Genomic DNA, 25492 nt, shown 5'->3' on the forward strand with positions numbered 1-25492 from the left:
CAAACTATGAATTTTACACCATTCTTCATTATTTCTTCGTGAGATATACAAAAAGATAAGAAAAGCGGTTAACAAACTGAATAAGAGAGAAAAAAGTTAACTTCAATACAGATCCTCCCCATCAAAGATCCGTACACTGGAACTACTCTTCATAGGTAACTGCGTGATTACCTGATACAAAAATCATCACGTCATATCTGGAAAATAGAAAATTTCACGTCAGAAAGAACGAAGAAACCTCTGAGGAGGAAACATTGAAGCAGGAATGCTACAAGACTCATTACTGGGATCGATATTATTTAACATCTACACAAAGTGACATTCCAATAAATCAGGACACAACCTACCATTACCACTACATTACCATTAGGCAAAATACAAAAAAGTGTGACAAGAATACTGCAAAAACAATTGGAAAATTTCCAAAAATGGTTCCTCTAATGGCAAATTGAGATCAATGAAGATATAAGAGCCAGGCAATTATGTTCAGATATAAAAGAAAGAAAACTAAACGTAACAAAAATAAAATAAAAATCAATGACCGAGAGATACAATGGCAAACCAGCGCAGCGTCTAGTATCTTTTGATAACAATGACTTGACCACACATAGAATAACTAGAAAAAAAGGCAAACAGAATAAAATATCAATTATACACATTAGACAATACACACGTGATATATCACTGAAAGTTGAAATATATAAATCAATTATCAGACGTACGAAGAAATCAGAAAACTCAAAACTGGAGGAGTATATCAAAACATTGGCAAATAGATCATTCAAGTCAGAAGGGTATTTATTGAAAACACAAACCAAAAAACTTAAAATTTGTTATTAAGTTTATTATTTCCTCCACCCTAAAATATCATAGAATATCCAAATAATTAAAAGAAAAGATTAATTAAGAAGTACTACCACAACTTGATTTTTCGCGTATCAGTCAAACGTTGGTATCCATTCATTTCCTTTCTGACGCTACTGCGATGAACAAACTTTGTACAGTGCTTTTCGAAGCAAATAAGTAAAGAGCGGCAATGTACCGCGGTCGATTATTTTTTTCACAACATTATAGTTTTACCTCTTTTGTAATGATTTTTGGTAAGTGTTTTTACATGAATATTTCAAAAATATATCAGTGTTTTGTACATATCATCAATTCTTTTTCGAAAAACGAGAAGTTAACGAAGCAGTTTTTTTTATCCACAACAAAAAGAAAAATTACGTTATACAAGAAATCGAAACTGATTCCTCGCATAACGCTTGGTGAAACATAACTTTAATATTAATAAAAGAAAATAAAATAAAACACTTGACTTGACGTTTCACAATTTTTAATAAAATATATAAAATCTTGTTGACATAGATCGTTTACAATTGGAAGATTTTGTTTGTGAGCTGAGGATATTTCCAAAAACTCTAAGAGGTCTAAACGTTTGCCTTAAACGTTTGTCTTTAATACCTTTGTGTGAATTTTTTGATTTATTGTAATCTTTAAAATGATTTGAAGTGATACAATGATTGGAAAAACCAGTTGATGATTTATTTTGAAGAATAGATCTTTTATGTTCTTCAATTCTAATTCTGAGAGATATATTCAATTCTAATAAATTAAGAATATTACGCGGAAACCTTATAAAAATCGGTGATTTGTAAGAAGAAACATCTCTGATTTCTTTTTGGACTGAGCAAGGTCAAGAGGGGAACATAAAATATTTTGTCTTGTCCGACATTACGCTAGGGTCAAACTTAGGTCAATTGGTTTATTATTCCTAATAATAAAATATTTAGAATATGAAAATAACAGATTTTGTTCTTCTACTGAAACAGATTTTCGCATCATCGCATATATCCAAAAAGTCTTACCAATAAGTAAGAGATTGCAAAACTATTCGAAGGCAATCGAAAGCCTTCAGTTATCGCGATTCTTATGTATTTATAAAAATCGGATAGTCTCGAAGAATGTCATTCGGTTGACCATCATTATTATATGTTTTTTCAGTCATCGCTTATACTTCAGAACGTTCATTCAGTTGATTCAGGGTTCACTCTACGTAGAGGAAAATTTACTGCCTCTCACAACTTGCAAATCCCCTCGCATCATTAAGGATGGCGACCAAGCATTAAATCTAGATCTCTTCAGATCATTCTCGACCTGCTCTGAATACGCTTTCCGGAATGGATTTCGGAAAAGGATTCTCTACATAATAGAATCCTCTCAGATCTTGGGAATGCACTTAAATTCTGTATATCTATCACATATTATTATATCCCCTCACAAAGAATCTGTTTCTATTTTTATACATTCCAGGCAATTCATCCACATATCTCATCGGAAGTAATTTGTTGAACTTAGGTTATTGTCGAATTAACTTAGTTCTTTATTCGCCGCACTAGTGTCCTATAGTAAATGATTTCCAATGATTACACCTTAGAATCGTTCAATTGAAAAAAAAAACTTTCCTAAATTTCCAAATTTAACGTTTTGAAATGTTTAATCCAAAGGTCGTAAAAATCGTTCGTCAGAAGTTCGGAGCTTTTCTCGAAAACTTCTTCAGCTATTCACATAAACTTTTGATTTGTTCTTACGCATTAATACTTCTAGATTAGGAACATGATTCAAGAATTCTGTGGACAAAAACTCAGAGAATCGAATTTGGTATAGGGCAATTATTTTTACCGCGTATTCCTAGCTTGTGCCTCTAATAACTCACCTCTACATTTTTATATTGATATTTCTCACTTGATTCTTCCCGAGTTATTGATATATTTCGAGATGAAATAGGAAATATTAAACTGAAGAGTAAAATTCATAGTACTTTCAATATCTCATGAAAAAACCTTCAGATACCATCAAATGGTAAAATTGAAGGGTGTAGCACATCACCAAGAGCAAAATCAGAAGCGAGATGCTGGAAGGTTCCATTCTTGGCCCAATAATATTTATAATGAAATGGGAGACCTGGCTACTACATTATATGATGTAATTGTTTGTGAATGACTCAACGTTTCTGAATAGATGAGAGCACTCGAGAATCGTTTAAGGATTTTTCAAAACAACCTATCAGACAATCCTGAGAAACCCAGAAACAACTGATAACATCAAAGAACGGTAGCCAAAATAGTCGTTTATCACTTTTAGGTCTTACACTTGAGTGGGAAAAAGTGGCGCACTTCTAAAGCTAAATAGCTTGGTGTCGTGGCCGAATATTAAGAGGTGGTTCACTCGATGGGAACCACATAATATATGGCCAAATATTTAGTAATAATATAATAATAATAATAATAAAAAGGTTTATTCTGTAAGCTACAGGGTATAAACATATAGTCACAGAGGCGTGAGCCTGTACGTGACTTCTAAATAAACAAAATATAATGCAGTAGCCAGTATTCAAATAAATTCACAAATCAAGATCAAATTCTTTTAACATATTTCAATAAAAATATAAAAATCAACAAAAACTCAATAGCACAGTAATGATCATAGATAAGTGCCCATTCTATACATACATTATATCATAAACTCTGGGGCACACTCATTCGGTCATGTCCACCATCAGCTATTCGGTCATCAAATAGCACTGCATCAAAAAGCTCATTCTCTATTTCAAGTTACATCAATATATTTATATGGAGGAAGGTTGAATCCGGTAAGTAATTTATTCATTTCTCTTCTAGCAAAAATCAGTGAAAAATGGTGAGCGTATGTAGTAAAAAAAATATCAGGACTAATTAAATGACCAAGCGGTAAAGAAGTTTTCGGAAGTTATCAGATAGGATTCCTGGCACGTTCATTTTTCCGTGTCTTACCTACTTTCGTAATGCTTCATTTCCATGCCATAAGTCGTCTGATAATATATCAGCTCACTTCAAAATTGTTCTCAATTTGAGGACTATTGAAAATAATATTGACTTATTTCAGTATTGTTCGCAACATTCAAAGAATAAATGGTGGATCTTGCTGTGATGGTAGGTATTCTTCTGCAGATTCACTTCAACCAAATGTGGATAATATCACATAATATGATATGGAATTATTTTGTATTGATGTACTTAAATTGCTAAGAATTAAAACTGAAAAACGAAATAAGGAATTCGTATTATGTAAAGTTCTGGTAGTCAAATGAAAGAAGACAAGTCTTACGGCTCATTATATATTTCAAAACAATTCAGGTAATTCATGTTTTCAACAATAAAAATCCAACGAAACTAATGATGAAGTCGGAGTTGAGGGTGTTTCTTGAACAATTCTTCAAATTCGGCAACATTATCGCAGTCCTTACCGGCTCCCCTGATTCCAGCACAGTGAACCTCTCCCAAATCTAATACAGTTTGTTTTCCATCAACTGTACACTTGCAAAGTGGGGGTTCTGGCTCATTACAATCGAAGAGACGTTTATGTTTCAATCCTCTGCAATGGTAGTGGTCGATGTGGAGTTCGGGAACAAAGTCTTTCCAACATTTGCAGTCTGCTTCATCGTCAACGGCATTGGTGAATGCCACTGAGAGGATCAGGAAGGATGCTACAAGTAAAACGGTTTTCCTGAAATGAAAGAGAACATAGAATAAGAGGTGAAACATACATGTAATGAATGTATCTAGTGATAGGCAGTTGACAGTAATAGATTGCATTTACATATCAAGAGGATGTATTCAGATGATCGAAAATAATATGTGTAAAAAAATTGGGCCATACTTGTCACATCAAAGGGGGCAGTATTCAGATACGACATGGAGATTGGAGAGATACAATCTTCATTGGAGTTCAAACGCAGAAAGCTATTTAGACCAACGTTTCACCACCACGTCACATGATGTTTGTAGTATCTAGCCGTAATGTAATGATCTCCTTTGAAATACCTATTTGAATTACTGAATGATGCATATATCGACAAATTTGATGTCGAATGTTGGGATCTACGGAACTACAGCAATAGGAGAAAAATTGATGATGCATTCTCGAGTGTTGTTATCGAAAAACGAGTAAATTGAAAACTGACAGCCGAAAGTTTTTTCGCTTTCTAAATATGAATGGAAATTAAAATTTTATGTTTTCATCAAACCACCATAATTTCCACATTTTTAATGCTATCTCTATGAAACAACATTTGAAGTTAAATTTTCCATAGAATCTGATCATCATTCGGAAAAAATCAGTTCCTTAGAAGAATTCAATTTTTGATACAAATTTTTGTTCGAATCAAAAACTGATTTTTTCAGCTTTCACCATAATTATGGAATTTCAATAGAAATTTTACTTCAATATTGTTTTTGTTTCGAATCGATAGCGTCCAAAATGTAGAACTTATAATGGCTTGATAAAAATTCCAATTTTTCTTCTCATATCCCGAAAATGAAAAATATGTGGCTTTCAGCTCCTTTCGTTTCTCTAAATGATAGCTAGGAAATGCGCTCTTCATTTTCTTCTCCAGATGTTATTCAAGAAAATCTATCATTAGACAAACTACACCATATAAAGAGTAAATTTTCAAGTAAGGAACGCCTCATTCATCTCAAAAACGGATAGCAGGATTTTTATAGATTTAGGTGTGCAATGATCTTGTGATATGGCCGATATAATTTTGAAATTAATATGTCAGATCTTTCCTATTTTCTGAATAATGATAAAAATTGTTATTTCGGAAAGGGTCATTCTACTTTTTTGAATTTTGAAGAAATATTGAATATTTTCCATGCAATTTTTCCATATCTGAATGCCATAATTTCAGATTTATTGCATAATATACCTCATCATCGTCGTTTATAGAATAATACATTCACATGCCTATAATCGAATAAACGAGTTCAATTTTTGAATTCCTAGTTTTTCTACTACTCAAATGCAGCCATACCTCTAACATGAAACGAACAATTAAAGATTATTCAAATCATACGAGTTTATTCAATCATAGTCATCTGAATGTATCATTTTAAATACGTCGAAGATAATGTCAATATACATAGCTATAACTCTGAAATTATGACTCAGACTTAGATTTAGGTATAGCCAATATAGTATGAAAAATATTCAATAGTATTTCTTAGGGGTTTAAAAAGACAAAAATTATGGGTATAGGGTAAACCATTTTAAATAACAATGTTCATTCTATTTCGAACAAAGGAAAGATCTGACAACAATATAAATACACCCATATTATTGGCCATATTACAAGATCCTTGCACACCAAAATCATTAAAAATCGTGCCATCTGTTTCCGAGTTGATTAAGGCGCACCAAACTTAAAACTCACTCTGTACATGATTTTTCCTTGTTTTAGAATATAACATATAGGCCACAAAGCTCCAATTTCGGTCCATATTCATGATACTCCTTTCACCAAAAAAACAATAATTCACTAAAAATATCTGATTCACTAAGCACTGCCAAACTTCACCTTGAGAATATAAACTCTAACACAGATTTTGGGGTTTCTCAGAAGTTCAAGTTTCAATGTTGAATACCAGTATCAGCGAGCTGAAAATCTTCACTTCATTCAAATGATGATGATAGCCAAGATAGAAGGAAGACGGTCTCAAGGAGGCCGATGAACATCATGGCTGAAGAATATCAGGCGATGGACGGGGATGACGACCAATCAAAGCAGCTGTCAGTGAAGTCATGTGGACCTCTGTGGATGCCAACAGAGTGCCGCAGAGGATAGGCACTATCAGAAGAACTCACGAGCCAATTTGTGCACTTTTTCCGAAGTTTTGTCTCATTTCGAGTTCTTTCCACCTCCTTAAATCCAAGATGATTTGTTCAAATCTACTGTATAGATTCTAGTAAATATGCAGGAACATGTTTCCAATAAAAAAAAATACTCGATGGACGAGCATTTTCAGATAATAATAAAATGGGCTCACTCACTAGCTGGCAAAATGACCGACCGATACTTCAACAAAAAATAGGAACTTGTCTGCCTGTATTTTAGGAAAAATGAATTAAAACTGCATAGGAATCCACCCACTAGTTTTTGAAATGCAAGCTCTTTCAAAATATTGAGGTCAACTATTTAGAACCGTGGAATTTGACAGGAAGCTCAAGAGGTCAAAATGAAGAAAGCTTCAAATATGTTTTCCATAAATAAAATTTTATCCAATGAGGAAAAACGATGTCGAATATGAAAAAAAAACACTTCACTTACATGATTGCGTTTTCGTTCGAGTTGATCGAATCTATGCATTCAACAAAAACAATAATCCCTCTTTTATATGAAATCGACAAATACTAAAATGGTGTTATGCGCTAGTAACAATAAGCCGGTATAATTAGTTTCATGGAAATCGTGGCTGTATACCAGTCTGAAAACATTCGTTTGGTATCGATCAATGATGATTAAACCTCAGCAGGTGCTATAAATAATACAAACATCTTGGGAATACCAGGAATGATTTACGACGCTTTATTTTGCTTCCATTTTTAGATATTAGATTTCTGAGACGTAATAAATTGATATTTTTCTGAAGTGATGGATTTCTATACGTCTCGCAAAAAAATGGATAGCAACTCGTTTGGAGACTCTTGATATTATTCCTTCAATTTACTAATTTAACATTAAATCAGTTCATGAAGGCAACATAGCTTTTATAAAGGCTTATTTTCACGGTGATAGTACTATCACGATAGTGTAATGGTCATACTAACTATCGCAGGAATTGTCACCATGTAAACTACACGATACGTATTTACTATCGTGATAGTACGAGAGTGCTGTCGGGTTAGTTACTATCACCGTGAAAATGAGCCTTTATATCTGAGCAATATCGGCTAAAGTTTTTCTATGAAAAAACAAAAATTATGTTATTAATTATAATTAACTAATTATAATTATGTTTATTCATTGTTCGCTCATTGTTGCGATATAGTTGCTTCAATAGCATTCTATCTCTCAGATTTCAAAATTGAGAAAGCACAGGGTAATGTAACTATTGGAAAAACTGGAGATAATTCTGAGAATCTTCCATATTGAATGAAATCCTTTTAAATAAGTGGCGACACTGATTACATTGAAAAATTTCCTAATCGAATATTACATCCCCACTGTTGAAATTTTGTGCATTTTGGAATCTGTACTTAAAATACTAATAAATGATTCATTACTTGTTGAAAGTAGATGATAAGAAATTGGAGGCAACCATTTCATTGGAAACATTCTATACCTATCCAAAAATGGAAAAATATTTAAGTTTTTTGGGTAGACAGTGGTCATAATATTATACTGAGATATATACAAATCCACAGAGAATTAATGAGCGTTTAACGAATCGTTTTGTCTTAAACTCGTCGTGAAAATCATAAAAAAACAAGCAGTATAGTGGGAAAACTAAATATTTTATTGCAGCAGATCAAACCAAGTTGATATTTTTATGTGTAGAAATATAATAACAATTTCGTGCTGAGTGCAAAATTTATGTTGATTACAAACCAGAACCAAAGAAAATATCGAGAAAAACAACCTAATATTTCTGTAATGGCAGTTCCGACCAGGTTGAAGTTAATTTTATGTAAAAATAAATAAACGAATGTTCATGCTTTATTTTCTATTCTATTTTTTTGACCTTAGTGAATCACTATCCAGTCATTATCCAAATTTATATTTTAGCTCTATCAAATTAATTTAACCACCACCAGACATACACAACATCCATGACCAAGCCAACATTCGAACCCGGTACCTCCGGCACCACAGTCGACTGTTACTCCACTGCGCTACCGAGGTAGTCAACGTTCATGCCTGAAGAAAAATGAGAGATTTCTCGGATAATTTTTAGAAAAAAGTCCTGTCAATATGTGCTCGCAATTTGTTTTCGAGATAAAGGGTGTTCTTGTAGTCGTACTTTATGTGATGATTATCCCAGTTCATCGAATATCATTATAGTCCGGGAGCCAGTAACAGATATACATGACCAAGTTCCTCTCAAACGGTAATTAGTAGAATGCATCAGATAATAGTAATAAAAAGCCTCGTGAACGTCAGCTACGACAAATTGTAGCTAACCCAATAGCTAGACGAAAAAATACAATCAGCTGGCTATAGCATAGTGTATTATACGTCAGCTGGTGCCTCAAACATGAGAAAAAAATTATATTTTCAATGATTTCCTCTCAAACAAAAATTTACCGGATAAAAGCTTATATGCAACTATGGATAAATATATATGTCAGCTGGCTGTATCTTGGTGGAGAAACCGTCAGCTGATATTTTGAAAGTTATTACGTAGAAGATAAGTGGTTGCATCTATTGCCCATTTAAATGCATCAGCTGACCAGGTTTCCCTCGACTTACTGCTAGCTGATTTTTTTATTTATCACAGCAGTATATTAACAATCAGCTGAAAAGTTTTCATGAGGGAGGAAATGACGTATCTTTAACTATTCTCATTATTTCTAAAGATCGAAGCATCACACGTCAGTGTTACATAGAAAATAGTAAGATATTGTTGATTCATTATAACAGTTGCTGTCAGAGCTGTCATTGAAAATAAAATTTTTTTCTTTCATGTTTGAGGCACCAGCCGACGTATAATACACTATGCTATAGCCAGCTGCCGCCGCTCTCCCCCCCAGCCGAGTCATAGCTGACGTTCACGAGACTTTTTATTACTATTATCTGATGCATCTCAACAAGTATCTGTCGAAAAGAAATAATCAACCGAATCTGCACCTGGCTCCCGGACTATTAATCTTGGTTTCAGATTGGTTAAACGAATACCGAACTTTAACTGTTTAAATTTTTCTTCTCGAAATCATTATCGGATATGACAAAACTGCAAGACGCCATACAGTGTAGTACTGAACCAAACTTTCTTTTTGAATTTTTTGAATCAAGCAGTGGTCCATCAGCGGGCTCTGTTCCATAAAAATATCACCCTGTAGATTTGCATTCAGAATTTGCATGAAAACTTCAAATTATGAGATATCTAAGCTAAATTTAAGAGGGACAACCACCACGAGCCTTTCCGCGTATCAGCTAAACTCTGTTACACATTCATTTCCCCCTCTGATGGTCCTGCGATGACCAAATTCTGTACGGCGTACGAAGTTGTACATTCTGACAAATCTGTCATTTTCGTTTGTAACTCCAATTTAGCACCACCCTGTATAAATATCAACAGAAAATATTAATTTACTACACTGAAGCCATCATTTGATTGAATGATGGTAGAAATGGCATGAAAGCCACCCTCAGGAACTCTTTCATCGATCCCGGTTCAATAATTCAATCAATAGTGACGGGGAGTGTATCTAGTCGTGCTTGTCCTTCATGTGAAAACCAGAATAACCATAAATGATAATGCGGCAATAATTCAAGAGTCAATTGTTATTCCGTTTTTGTGATTCGCAATTAAAGGAATAGATATGTAGATATATTTTCTCAGAATGGGAAAACTACCTGAAAATTCAAAATAAAAGCACCAGTTTCAATCATAATTCCTCAGTTCCAATCTGATAGTCGAGTTGAAACAAAATGATGTAAGTAATACCTTCATAGAACAGAATGTGTTTTTTATCAGTTGTCCGAGTGATCATTGGTACTTTCTTCGTTCAGAATTTACATAATCGTTTGATGAGCACAAATAAATGTTCTCCACACTCATGCAAGTTTTGAACGTCATTCAGTTTACCTACAGTAGGTGCGCCTATTCACCCAGTTAGGCTCAAGTGTATTGAACAAAAATATGTATGAAATTTTGTCTTTAATATGCGATTTCGGGTGTCGATATACAGATAATTCGTCGAATCATGGATTTATGGGAGTTTCGATATTTGTTGTCTGTGATTCGACAGTTAAGAATGTCAAACTATGTTGACATTTCTGTTCAGTAAGGTTTGGCAATTCATCAATTTTACTTTGAAAAAATAAATCTGTTCGGGAAATTTATAGAACACTTCGTTCATGTCAAGGTCTATATAATCTAGTGAGCATATAATTCGTGTAGTTATTGATCATTCTCGCACTAAATTTGCTTTTCTCGATTCAAAACCATCAACAACACAAAAAAATGTGCGTACCGAGGAGAATATTGCCGCTGTAGCGCTGTTGAAAAAGATGCCGAAATGTCGATACGTCGCCGCTCTCAACTTGTTAAGCATTGTTCTTCGACGTGGAAATGTTTAAGTAGGCATATTGGCTTATAAAATACAGCTCGTGCGAAAATTAAAGCTAAATGACTTTAGCTTTTGGCCATTTTTCTTGATTGAGCGAATTTGACCGAAAAGGAGCATTTTTACCGAAAAATTATGGTTACTGAAGAAGCTCATCTTCTGGTTGAATGGCTTCGTCAATAAACAGAATTGCCTTATAATGAGAAGAGAAAATCCTCAAGCCACTAACGAATCACCATAACTGGCCTGGCCCCCTTGTTCGTGCGAGTTGACGCCCCTCGATCATAGCCAATATATCAAGCCACCATTGGATGTCAAACGGTTCTCAATGGCAGATTTATTGGAAAAAGTAGTGAAAATTGGCAAACCCACCGGACAATGTAACTCGTAGCCATGGCGGACATATGCCGTAAATCAACAAAACAAATGCTATGAAATTATCGACCAGATTATAAAGATGAAAAATTGATACCAACAATTTTTCTGTCTTGTATTATAATTCAAAGATCTCAACTTCTTAAAAAAAACAGTATTACTGCCATGAATTTCGAATGACGTCATTAAATTCTGGGCTGAAAAAGTCAAAAATCTCATCCAACATAATTCTTCTTCGCTTCACTTTCGTCTTATTAAAAAAAATTGAAAAAAAATATATAAGATTATCGAGGCGAGCTGAGATTCAGATTCCTGAAAATGCGTTTGAGAAATATTCCGATGATTGGATTATTCTTCGTTGGAAATATGAATTAAAGCCCGCAATATATATTTTGCGTTTCATTGAACAATTCCCTGGTGCTTATTGACATGAAAAATAATATTTTTTCAAATCCTTCTATGACATCAAGATCCTTCTTCATACAAGTTTAATTTACGAAGCTAACAAAAATGAAGTCATTGGAAGATGAAATGAAGCAGTATAAACGTTGCCTGTACTTCAAAAATTATTCCAAAGAATTTGGTGTGAGCGATAAAAAATGAATAACGGTACAAAAAAAAATATTTTGAGTTTTTGTTAGTTGTAAGTACTTGCTAAACTTTGAAAGTGATTAACATATTTTTTGCCGATTTCACAGGTTGGTTGATGTCAAGGTTGCAATGGGATGCATGTGAAATCATTATCGCCATAAAAATCACTCGGATGAAGTCTCAGACAAAATCTATAATCGAATATTTATAATCATATTCCATTTCGAAATTACTCCTCGCATCAGCCCATCGTTTTGAAATTCTAATGAGTTTTATATTATGAAAATGTCAAGAACACCAAAATTAATATAGCCTTGGAATCCCCACTTATACCACAGTCATTAGGCCGACTCTCATCCCTTTTAATAAATGAAACAAATATGTGATAATAATTGCATACGTTAATCTCACGAGTAAGCTATGAAAAATTAATCTCAGCCAAATTGATTCAATTTGTTATAAGAAAATTATTTCAGTATTGCTTCTAAATCTACTGAAGGTAAGGGAGCCTTGTGATCACTTCTGGGATGATAACGTTTGTATTGCAAATGCTGAATTGATGGAGTACCCTATCTGTCAATTTTTCGCAAAGTTTTTCTCTATTCTATTCCTAAATAACTTGAACTTTTCATCTGTTTTGGGTTGTACATATCCTTTTATGAATTTGAATTTTTTCAGTTATATAGTATAAATATGGTACGTATTGTGATTGTCACAACATGACATTTCTACGACTCAAATATCTGGATTTGTACTGGTACGAAATTGAGCTCTTGACCAATTATGATAAAATTTGAGAAAGGTTATTAGGGATGTAACAATCAAGAATTTTATCTCCCTCATCCACATCCAAATTCAGCTAGAAATTTGATCTGATTTGGAAAGAAAGCACATGGAATTGAGCGGGATTATTATTCTGATAGGTAAACACCCTGTAACCTCTTCAGAAATAACTCCCAGACTAGAAATATTTAGATTCGGAAATTTTCAGTGTTATTAATGTTTTCTTTTTAAAAAAATCCGTTAAGGACACCACCGGTGGTGGTAATGTGGGAGTTATTAATGTTATTATGCATATTGATGTTTTATACATGCTCATATGACTACTACTTACTTTCGTCCTAAATTATTCCGTTTGAGTTAACATAGAATTCATGTGGTTTCTAACTTGATTGTTTCCCATTCACATCAATTGTGATACTCAAATAAAAAAAAAGTTATTGTTGGAAGTTATCCAACGTCGGATCATAAAATTTTGAATGTGTTAGTGGAATGTCACATCAAATATGCTTCATCGCAGAACTCTGCTATTACATTTTGCATGAGTTATGGCTCTCACTTCCGAAGCAACAAATTCCACAATTTTATATATTATATTAATATTTGCTCATTTTAGTTAACAATCTGGAGTTCTCAAAATTCACCTGATAAGATTTCCATTGAGAATATACCTACTGATACTATTTTTGTTGATATTTTGTCGAATAAATACAAGGGTAATGAAGTGATGACTTGAAATTTGTAGCGTTTTTATATTTAAAAAGATATTTTTGGACTTTTGAATGAAATCGGGAGGGCTGATGACTTAAGTTTGGAAGTAACATAAATAATATAAATATCTAGAAATCCCTTTTCTCTGATTTTTTTGCTTCCAAATTTTACTTATTTCTTTATTTGCTCGGAAAAAAAAAGAAGATGAAGTGAATGTACAACTTTGTGCAGCGTGCAGTGTGTCAGTGGGGAAATGAAAGGGTACAAAACTTCGACTGATACGCGAAAAACCACGAGGTGGTAATCCCTCTTAAACCTCCACATTAGATACTTACATGAAACATCTTTCTTTTTGAATTATTCTTTTCATTAATTAAGCATAATCTTATATTTATATTATTACTATATATTTATAACTCATTAGAATAAATAATCTTTAATGAACTTCTATCGAACTCTTCAGTTTCAATAATTCGTAAGAAAAGTTGAATTTATTGTGAACTTGGGCAGTATCAGTTAACAACAATCTCGTGATAAGTATAACGTAATAATTATCAAGTTAAGAATAGCCAAAAAGTTATCATTTATACTGGCCAAATTAACAAAAATTAGCAATAATCGGTACGCAGGAGCTTATTTAGTTTCTACATTATGCCATATTTTCATAATAAACAAATTCTGGTGATTGTTATTCTATAACTTGGGTTGCATAAGTCTGAAATGAATTTCTGGTGATTAATCTACCTAAATGTTCAGTTTCTGGATTTGAAAATATGGATATTTTAAAATTATTGAATCAATTTTACTTCAACATTAAATTCTCTATGAATGTAGAATGTATATTTACTGATATACCAAAAAGCTGAAATCATATAATTAGAGTTCAGGGCTGAAGTACCATTTCAGGGAATTTTTCCCATCAGCATCTTCTGTTTGATTATGATGTATGAGATGTATGAGAACGAAATAAATTATTTTGATTCGTTATTCTTGCATATACAGCCCGTTTTTGATTCAATACTGTCTTCAATATGTGTTCTGCAAGAAAAATTCAGTGCCTTTCACTGAAATTTGTGTTTCATCTTGAAGTTATTTCTTCTGAAGTTTGACTGAAAATTTATTTCTATTGAGTATTTCCTACTTATATATTTTTTTTATTTTGGGATAATATAATGTATTTTTATCCTTTAATTTACAATTAAATACATTTGGCATAGGATGTCACCAGAAAAAAAAAAAAAAATATCGAATAAGACAGAAAGTCTTCGGGATATTAAAAAACTATTTCCTTCTAGACCTAGACAATTTCTGACAAGAAGTCTTCGGGATATTGAAGAACTATTGTCTTCTAGACAATTTCTGACAAGAATTAAATGTTTTAAGAACTTTCAATTATTTTTTTTAAAATCCACTATATTCTTCATTTTTAATTTCGATAGAATTATACACTTGAGCCTTGACTGAAAACTGGAATTCATTTTATCATTCAATGTGTTGAACATAATCCAATTTTCTAGTATTTCTATTGAAAATCGCTTTCCAGGAAATCCATTATCCTCTTCGCTGCAGTGGTGGCCATGTACTTGGCTGGCGTAGAATCTATCGAAGACAAGGATAAGTGTAACTGTTGGCCTGAATTCGAACATGAGCTCCTGGATGGCCATTGGCATTGTCGAGGAATAAAGCACAAGAGATTATTTGAATGCAACGTGCCGTTGCCTCCACTATGCAAATGTAAAGTTGATGGAAGAGAAGTTCTTCTGGATTTGGGAGAATCCCACTGCTTGTCTGTTAAGGAGGAAGGAAGGAAGTGCGAGAATCACGATGAGTTTGATGAATTCTTCGCTCTGCACCCCCACTTGAGAATTCACTGAGGTTATGGAATGGAATGATTTGAAAATGAAATGAAATAATGTTTGGAATCTGTCTTAATAATAAAAATATCTACCCGATTTTCTAACCTTCTTCAGATAATCTCCAATATCACCATAACTAATATTTAATTTCGTTATATAGCGGGTGGATCACCACAGACGTGGTGATGAAGGGAATGATAAAATATATAATGAAATTTTTTTGTGATGTGTATTAAGTAATCCAAAGCAGAATTTAAAGTTATTTTTATATCAGGATATTTGAAAATAAAGATATAGACCACAAAGTTCCACTTTTTCAATTTAATGTATGAGCTCAAATATTAATGAGTTTCTCTAGATCACTTTATACCTTACTACTTGATGTGTATTCATCTACTTAATAGTTTTGTAGATTTTTTATTTATGATACTTACCTATACAGGGTGTTTCCAAATTCGACGTTAACCTTGGAGGAAGTGTTAGTAACACTCATTTGCTATCGTTTGAGCTATATTTATTGATATCCGAAAATCAACAGTTTCCGAGATATTTCACTTTTTGTGTTTTTTAGAAATTTTCCCACCTTATTTCATTTTTCGTCAATTTTTTCTACGTTGGCCAAGTTTCATTTAAATTTTGAATTATTCTCATCAGAAAAGGATATGATATGTATGAAAAAACCAAAACTATGCTATATTAGATGTTAAATAAGAATCAATATGATTTGATAGTTGATATATGAAGAAAAAAATAATAAATTTCTAATATAAATTTGCCTGCAACGTTCGAATTCTACAATTTATGCATGACAAAATTATTTAAAAAACTTTTCAAATTCCCTCTTTATTTGCTAAGAAAGTTTTCGGTAGAATGCAGTTCTAGTTTTATTTCAGAAGATTTTCATTTGAAAGGAGATTGGCGGATTAAAAATTTTTTCTATTGCAATCAAACTTAAAATTTCGTTGAAAACTGTATTCAAACATTATGTTCGAAATGACTTCCACCAATACATATACAAGCACGTGCCCTCTTTGTACTTCATTCAGTTGTTACTTTCTGCCTGAAATTCACTCGAAATCTTCTCGCTGCTTCGTCTTTTCTCTCCGCAAGTTGTGCATGTATATGTATTCCCCTTTCATGTGCTATATCTTTGAAACTGCTTCAAACATGAAAATCTGACAGTGTTAGATCTGGACTTCTCGCTGGCCAAATAGATACTCCCCTACCTATCCACCGAGTAGGAAACAATTCGTTTAAAAATATACGAACGTTTAGCAAAAATTATTCATAATTTTCTCCGTTTACGTTATCAAGTAGATAACAGGGACCTATCAAAACATTAGCTATTGCTCCTATCCAAACATCAACGCTCAATTTCGTTTGGAATGATATTTCCTTCATCAAATGCGGATTTTGATTCGAGCAATAGAATGTAGGTTTTGGAAATAAGTCACCCCTTCCCTTTTACATCTTGCCTCATCTGATCATAGGATCCTCGATAAAAATCTTAGTGCAGGAGCATCTTCTACTGCCTGTAATATTTCTTCACCTTCATCTACAATGTTTCGAAGTCCTGGGGCACCAGCGTTTTTAGCCTTTTGCACAGTACATATCTTTTTCCACAAATCTGCTGTAGGTTGATGAAAAGACACTTATGTAAAGAATACGCCGTTTGGGTATCTACGTGAGTAATCTTTCTGGGCCTAGGAAGCATTTCCATTGCTGTATCCTTACACAAAAAGAATATCTGCATTTTAAGCGTAAACACGTAGACATAATCTTGTACAAAATGATAGAATAATTTATGGGTAATAGGATATTAGGATCTTGACTAATTTTGATTACACACATACACTATTTTTATGCCGAACATTCAGAACATCTGCAGTTCTGAAACGAAAAAACCTTTTTCAGGTAATAAAGAAGGAATTTGGCAAGTTTTTAAATAATTTTGTCATACATAAATAGTGGATTTCGAAAGTTGCAGGCAAATTCATCTTAGAAATTGATTTTTCTTGAAAATACATTCAATAGAGTTTATTGAATGTATTTTCATGAATAAACTCTCTTATTATTATTATTATAACACTGTACTGTACGGTTTTTTTGGTCTCCTGTGAAATTGTTCAAAATGGACTTAGCAGATTTACACTCTTAGCCGACGATATATGAATCAGTGTTCTACATTACATTGTATGTGATCCCAGAATATAATTTTGAGATCTTGACATAATATGTCATTTCAGAAAACTGTAATATCGAATCAAGCCAAACCTTCATAATTTTTCTTAGGGTCGCATGACAAGAATACCAAAACGTCTCTGCGTTATTTATGACCAGAAAATAAATTTTTACGATATTCGACCGTTTTCGAGCAAATGTGGATCCCTCTAGATCCTAAAATGTTAAATTCGATCCAATCTCATATAACAGGAAGATTGGGAATTTATCCTGCTCATTCAGTTGGGAAATATTTATCACTATTTGTTGTCTTGAGACTTAGAGAGGGTTCATTGATGTATGTGGTGTTTTCCTTGCAATTGTCATTTTCTCCTACATTTCGCCCTAGATATTGCTTGTCGATAATATTATATATAACCTTGCAGATGTTGCGTAAAACCTTGCAGATGTTGCGTAAAAGATAATTAAGAGATGTTCATATAATTCATTGAATAATTTGAAATTGAATAATCATTTTGTATTATTTTTGGACGACAAGAATTTAGGTCTACAAATTTCAAATTGTCACTCGCAGACTACATTTTAGCTCATTCTGACCGACTTTGGATCCGTATCTGTCTGTCACTCAAATAGCTTCAACGTCTTTCAATTCTTATCCTGGTTTGATGAAATTTGGTCTCATACAAATTTCAGTTCTCCCGGATGTATACTTTCCACATAAACGTGGTATTGCCTGGACCTCAATATCTCGTGTTCTTCCGGCCCTATTTTGATCAAATTCGGTAGTACCTACCCACATAGTTTCAAGTAACTGTTTCAAGAGCTAGAGTCTTCGAAACACTTCTTATATTTTCGTGTTCTGTGTTACTCATTTTCCAATTGATTCGCTACTTACCTCAGGCGGACTGTGGTTTTGCTCTTGGGCCGTGGTTGTAAAGACAAGGAATAAATTATGTCCATGTCCATGGACATGAATTGATAACATAGCAGCTCAGATTTTGTCGTATCAAATATTATTTCTTCGTACCTGATATAATCCATGCACTTATTTGCATCACAAACTGATTCCAGAGATATCACTTTTATTCGAAATTCAATCAAACAACATAAACATAAACTACATATAAAAATCTACTTATTTAACATTATCTAAAAGTTAAATAATTTAAAAATAAATCCTACGCTCTGGATACTTGGAGAAATATCGATCCCAACTTGTCTGAGGTTCACAAAATAAGCTATCATATTTTTTATCGGGATTTGAGCATAAAGTTTCTCCTAAATCCAATTCCTCAATATTACCGCCACGTTTACATTGGCAAATAGGCGGTTTATCTTCACCACATCGGAACATTCGATGGTTTTTCTCCCCTCTACATAACTCTTTGCCGTTTTGTATCACGGCATGGAACTCTTCGAAACATTTACATTCTGCATTAGTCGGAAGGGTCATCTGCAATAATGTGCAGATGAACAACAACACCAGGGCAGCTTTCCTAGAAAGTAACAAAATCGTGAAATTCAGTGAAGTGATAAATCATCTAGAAGCAAAAAAAAAATGGTTTTCTATTACTGAGCAATAACTGAAATTATTCGAAGGAGTCAGGAAAAAAAGTAGATAAACGGGATTTTTATGCATTACCTCTACCACTCAATTTTTCGAGAAGATTAAATAAAACTTTTTTGTGAAGAAAATCAATTGGCGTTCAAACGTTATCGCCGAAAATGTACGAGTATGATTGAAATAAAGTTTTCGGATGGCAGTAATTCGAAGAGGAAGCATTTTCGTACGAATGTTCAATGTTCAAATGGCACAGCCAGTATATTATTGCATCATTAGATAGCTTTTTGGATGACAATTTCGGCAATACGCCATACTTTAGGTATAAACTCAACGGTTAATGAGTTAATGGGATTCTTAGTGAAAAAATGGTGGCGAAGAGTTCTCAATTTTTTTTTTAAATTTCTCTACAGGGTGCTATCTATCAGAAGATCGTGAACCCGGAGAATTCAAATTCATGAAAACTCAAGATTTAATTATTATTTATACAAATTTTTTTTTTTACAAATTAGAACCCATATTTTTCATTTTTTCACTCAATCATACGTATGAAAAGAGGGAGGTTTGTTAAGCAAACCGTATACCTAAAATAAATACTCAGAGTTATCGAGGAAAAACTTTGAATGGGGAAAAACAGCAAATTCTATATGGAGTAGTATGTGACTTCCGAAAAACACATAAAGAAACTAAAATTCGAAACTAAATAGATAGATAGATAGTTTATTTCCAGATTATATACAAAAAACTTATACATAAAAAGAAATAGTGTCAAAAAAACATACAAAGAAAATTAAACTAAATTCTCAGAATTGAAGTAATCGTTCATATTATATGGTTCAAGATTAATTAACAAATTTTTAACATCTTTCTTGAATTTATTAAAGCTAATACAACATTTTATATTGTTAGGCAACTTGTTAAAAATTTTTATGCACATATAAAAAGGACCTTTTTCTAATAAGGTCAACCTGTGCTGTGGATAAATTGAATCATGTGTTCTGGTAGCATAATCATGACTGTGACCTGTATCAAATTGATTTTTATTTTTGAAAGTGAACAACAAACATTCATAAATATAGAGACCATATACAGTCATGATAGACAAAGTCTTAAATTTGCCTCTGTATGATTCTTTAAATTTCATTTCACATATTGTTCTAAGAGTTCTTTTCTGCACAATGAAAACTGATTGAATTTTAGAGTTGCTTCCCCAAAAAATTATACCTTACTTCAGATTTGACTCGAAGTTAGCAGAATACAGAATTTTAAGTGTATTCATGTTCATGTAATTAGCGACAGTTTTGATTCCGTATCCGATACTTCCCAATTTCAAGCATAATTGACTTATATGCGTTTCCCAATCTAAAAATTCATCAATATTCACCCCTAAGAATTTTGTAGTTGTTACTGGATACATTGTATGATTTTCAAATTCAATCATTTCTGGTTTGGACAAATTTGATTGTTTAGTTCTAAATAGCATTAAATTGGTTTTAGATTCATTTATTTTCAGTTCATTCATATCGAACCAACGTTTGGCGTTAATAAAGATGATTTCTGCTTTTTCGAGAACTTCTGGTATATTTTTTCCGCCCACTAATATATTAGTGTCATCGACATAATTCGTCGTAAGGCAACAATCTAATGATGAAGGAAGGTCATTTATAAAAACTATGAATAAAATGGGTCCAGCTATACTCCCTTGTGCTATACCGGTATTGACAATTTTGATATTAGATTTAATAGACTTATCAACTGAACCTGTTGCTTTCTATTTGTGAGAAAAGAACGTATCCATTCATTCGTTCTTCCTCTTATACCAAATTTATCTAATTTCAGCAGTAGAACCTCATGGTTAACGCAATCGAAAGCCTTGCTAAGATCAATAAAGAGACCTAAAGCTAAATGTTTGTTCTCTAAGTGATTCAATATTGCATTTATGAACTGATATATGGCGGTATTTGTTGATTTGCCTTTCAGATAGCCATGTTGGGATTTGGAGAAAATATTGTGTTCATTCATAAAATTGAGCAGTCTAGAAATCATCACCATTTCGAAAATTTTTGAAAAAGCAGGCAACAAACTAATCGGTCTGTAATTACCTAGATCATCAGGATCCCCTTTTTTAAATAATGGTTTGATAATAGCAAATTTCAATTGATCAGGATAGATTGAATATTTCATAGAGTTATTAATGATGTAACAGATAATTTCTGACAGTTCTCTTATTGATGATTTCCCGATGGCAATAGGTACGTCGTCATAACCAGAACAAAGTTTATTTTTCAGATGATGAGACAAATCTACAAGTTCATGTGTGGTGACCGGTTTAAGAAATATAGAGCAATTATTATCTTGAATATGCTCACAAGTAATTATTGAGTAAGTGAGAAATTCTTCAGAAATATTCGAGAATAATTCACCTGAACCTTTCAAGTAATAACATTTAAATCGATTCCTATAAGAAAAGGAGTCATTATTAATATATAAGCACTCTTCCGTTTGACATGAAATCGCATAATCCTGCAATTTATTCGTTCAAAAAACGACAAGAACTCCTATTATTTCGAATGCTCCAATATGGACAAACCGAAGGTGAAGTGAATAAAAAATATATTATATACTCACATTGTGAGAAGACGATCGAATAGATTTTATTTAAAACACAAGAAGTTGTCTGCACGATCAGAATTTTTCAAATAACGGAATTTATAATCATATTGCACATATATAAAAACAACTTGACCTTCATTTCCAGTGTTTACTATCAACAAATGATCTAACCGGTTGTACATAGATTTGAGTCTCCATGGGATACTTATTTATAAATCATTATACACAGAGCATGAACCTCTTCGTTTACAGAATTCAGAATCGCTAAGCTCAAATCGATAATCAATATTGATTTAAATAATTAAAAAGACATAAAAAAGCCATGGGAATCTTATTCCAGAGTTAACAAGAGTTTTCAAGATTCAAGTAGTTTTGCTTGGTTTCAATTTCTTGGATTTATTGGATATTTGTCTACTCCATTCTGTTGATGTGATAAGCTCGTATTTCTGCACGAAGTTTGAAATTGCTAGTTTTTACCTATACCCAAAATCGCTCACCGTGGTCATAGAAATATTTTGTGACCTTTTTTACCTTGGCTTTTCTCTGGTTCTGTTGATGCGACCAACATGAAATTTTACAAGAAACTCGTTTTTGTTGTTTTTTAAATAAATATATAACATAGGGATTCATCAAGTCAACAAGCTAGACATTTTGACTAATAGCGCGTGAGAAATAAATTACTTGAAGTTGACTCGATTTGAAATATTTATAGCTTGATATCAAACTACTTGATATTACTTGAGCTTGATACGCATGAGTCGCACGGCATATATTTCTGCGAGCTTGTGCACGATTAGACAAAATAAGGGGATTCCCCGAGATCCGAGATGACTAGGGTTGACCTCTACTTTGAAAGAGCAAAATCTTTAAATTTTTATGATTTTTATGTAACACAATTTTTTCTATTTCTTCCAGGTAATGGGGTTAATGTCCCCAACAACCCTCTTGTTACGCATATGATCGCCAGTGAGATTTTTTTTATAAATTTCTCGCATTTCTATGAAATTTTTAGTATATATTGGTAGTTTTAGAAATCTAAGATTTTGAGTATCAGCTCTAGCGACGGGGAAACGAAGGTACAGAGGCGGTTGAGAATTGGGATGCCTGGACTTTTTCCATGAATCAATTAATTGTTCATCCAGGTTTTGGGAGGTTCTAGAAGAATGTACGCAAACATAATGAAATCATGAAAGTTCTTTGGTTGCTGTCGGCTGAGAATAACTTCAAATGGTGATGGAATCTACGAAGGAAACTTCATTGAAAATAGATGGTGTATATTTCAGTTGAAAATATATCATATAACAGGAAGATTGGGAATTTATCCTGCTCATTCAGTTGGGAAATATTTATCACTATTTGTTGTCTTGAGACTTAGAGAGGGAGAGGAGATGTATGTGGTGTTTTCCTTGCAATTGTCATTTTCTCCTACATTTCGCCCTAGATATTGCTTGTCGATAATATTATATATAACCTTGCAGATGTTGCGTAAAACCTTGCAGATGTTGCGTAAAAGATAATTAAGAGATGTTCATATAATTCATTGAATAATCGTTTTGTATTATTTTTGTACGACAAGAATTTAGGTCTACAAATTTCAAATTGTCACTCGCAAACTACATTTTAGCTCATTCTGACCGACTTTGGATCCGTATCTGTCTGTCACTCAAATAGCTTCAACGTCTTTCAATTCTTATCCTGGTTTGATGAAATTTGGTGTGAGTGATTGATTAATTCTGTTTGGCTCATACAAATTCCAGTTCTCCCGGATGAATACATTCCACATAAACATGGTATTGCCTGGATCTCAATATCACGTGTTCTTCCGATCCTATTTTGACCCAATTTGGTAGTACATAGTTTCAAGTACCTAACTCTTTCAAGAGCTACAGTCTTCGAAACACTTCTCATATTTTTGTGTTCTGTGTTACTTATTTTCCAATTGAAACTCTACTTACCTCAGGCGGTTCGTGGTTTTGCTGTTGGGCCGTGGTTCTGAAGAAATAAATTGTGTACATGGGCATGAATTGATACAGTAGCAGTTCAGATTTTGTCGTATCAAAAATTATTCCTTCATACCTGATATAATCCATGCCCTTTTTTGCATCACAAACTGATTCCCTAGAGATATCACTTTTATTCGAAATTCAATCAAACAACATTAACATAAACTACATATAAAAATCTACATATCATTTTAACATTATCTAAAAGTTAAATGATTTAAAAATAAATCCTACGCTGTGGATACTTGGAGAAATATTTATCCCAACTTGCCTTAGGTTCACAAAATATGCTATCATATTTTTTATCTGGATTTGTGCAAGATGTTTCTCCTATATCCAATTCCTCAATGGTACCGCCACGTTTACATTGACAAACAGGCGGTTTATCTTCACCACATTGGAAAATTCGATGGTTTTTATCCCCTCTACATAACTCTTCGCCGTTTTCTACCACGGCATGGAACTCTTCGAAACATTTACATTCTGCATTAGTAGGAAGGGTCATCTGCAATAATGTGCAGATGAACAACAACACCAGGGCAGCTTTCCTAGAAAGTTACAAAATGGGGAAATTCAGTGAAGTGTAAATCATCTAGAAGCGAAAAAAATGGTTTTTATTCCTGAGCAATAATTGAACTTATTCGAAGGAGTCAGGAAAAAAAGTAAACGGCATTTTTATGCATTACCTCTCCCACTCAATTTTTCGAGAAGATTAAATAAAACTTTTTTTTAAGAAAATATAATCAGCATAAGATTTGGCGTGACAAGTTGCGCCTATGACAAAGTTTACATTAAAATCTACTGGCGTTCAAAACGTTATCGCAGAAAATACTACGTAAAAATATTTTAACGAGAAATATCATTATCCACACCCCAACAAGCCAATTTTTAGCACAAATTATGAATAGTGTTCCATGAAGGTCTAATAGGCCATCACGGTAAATCACCCTGGGGATAGCCACCAAATTTGTTATCTTGATGTGAAAAGCATTACATTTACACCGAATATGTTTGGGCACTTTGAGTAGGTTTAAGTAATTGCATAAAAATGTATCATTTTACTTTCAAATTTTTCTGAAGGTTCACATACAAATACTTGAAAAAAATCATAAATCATCTTGTTATTAGTGTTGATGTTGTATTGGAAAAGGTAACCAGGACCCAAAATATTAATCATATCCCGTTTTCCAGTATTACATTCCATACATATACCGTTTTGTACAGAATGATGAAGGACCCATTTATTCCATGACAAAGGTAAAGTTTTCTGGACTCGCCTGCGACTCGAATCCCAAGTGGGAGTTCTAGACTGAATACTGATGAATTTTTTAGGCTAATGTGTCAAGATAGATATAAATTCGTGATGGACCGTAATCTATCCCGAATCTTCCATTTTTTCATTTGAAACCAGGTTACTTGAGGTCTTGTCGAGGAGAATGCACATATCGTATTTCGTTTTGCTGAAAATGAGCAACTCATAGCGAATTCGGGGATAATTTTTCACTTGGAAGCAATAGAGTGGAGCTGATGTCGAAAATGGAAATATGCATTGAAATAGATATGTGTCAAAGTAATAAATATAGATAGAAGGAGCATATACGTCATTTTCAGTAAGTGAATTTTGTCCCCAACATGAGCTATCAAAATAAATATAAGGAGCGCGGAAACGTAAACATTTCTTCCTTCACAAAGGAAACACTTTTCATGTCCCATGG

General features: G+C 33.1%; 3 protein-coding genes and 1 long non-coding RNA gene across 7 annotated transcripts in view; 2 read left to right on the plus strand and 2 right to left on the minus strand.

Moving 5' to 3' along the window:
- The window catches only part of LOC123685058, a 456594-nt gene that overhangs the window by 178782 nt on the left and 252320 nt on the right, over positions 1 to 25492 (plus strand). The gene's annotated exons all lie outside the window — the stretch shown is intronic.
- LOC123685080 lies at positions 4138 to 7325 on the minus strand. Its single transcript, XM_045624665.1, has 2 exons — positions 7145 to 7325; positions 4138 to 4542 (listed from the first exon to the last, which is right to left on the minus strand). Coding segments are annotated over exons 1-2 (336 nt in total). The 5' UTR covers positions 7147 to 7325; the 3' UTR covers positions 4138 to 4208.
- LOC123685090 lies at positions 10318 to 15515 on the plus strand. Its single transcript, XM_045624675.1, has 2 exons — positions 10318 to 10473; positions 15107 to 15515. The coding sequence occupies exons 1-2, from the start codon at positions 10469 to 10471 to the stop codon at positions 15435 to 15437; spliced, it is 336 nt and encodes a 111-aa protein (XP_045480631.1). The 5' UTR covers positions 10318 to 10468; the 3' UTR covers positions 15438 to 15515.
- LOC123685101 lies at positions 18968 to 23317 on the minus strand. Its single transcript, XR_006748259.1, has 2 exons — positions 21790 to 23317; positions 18968 to 19096 (listed from the first exon to the last, which is right to left on the minus strand). It is a non-coding gene; the product is annotated as an uncharacterized LOC123685101 (long non-coding RNA).

Source organism: Harmonia axyridis, chromosome 1 (assembly GCF_914767665.1).
Source record: "Harmonia axyridis chromosome 1, icHarAxyr1.1, whole genome shotgun sequence".
NCBI lineage: Eukaryota > Metazoa > Arthropoda > Insecta > Coleoptera > Coccinellidae > Harmonia > Harmonia axyridis.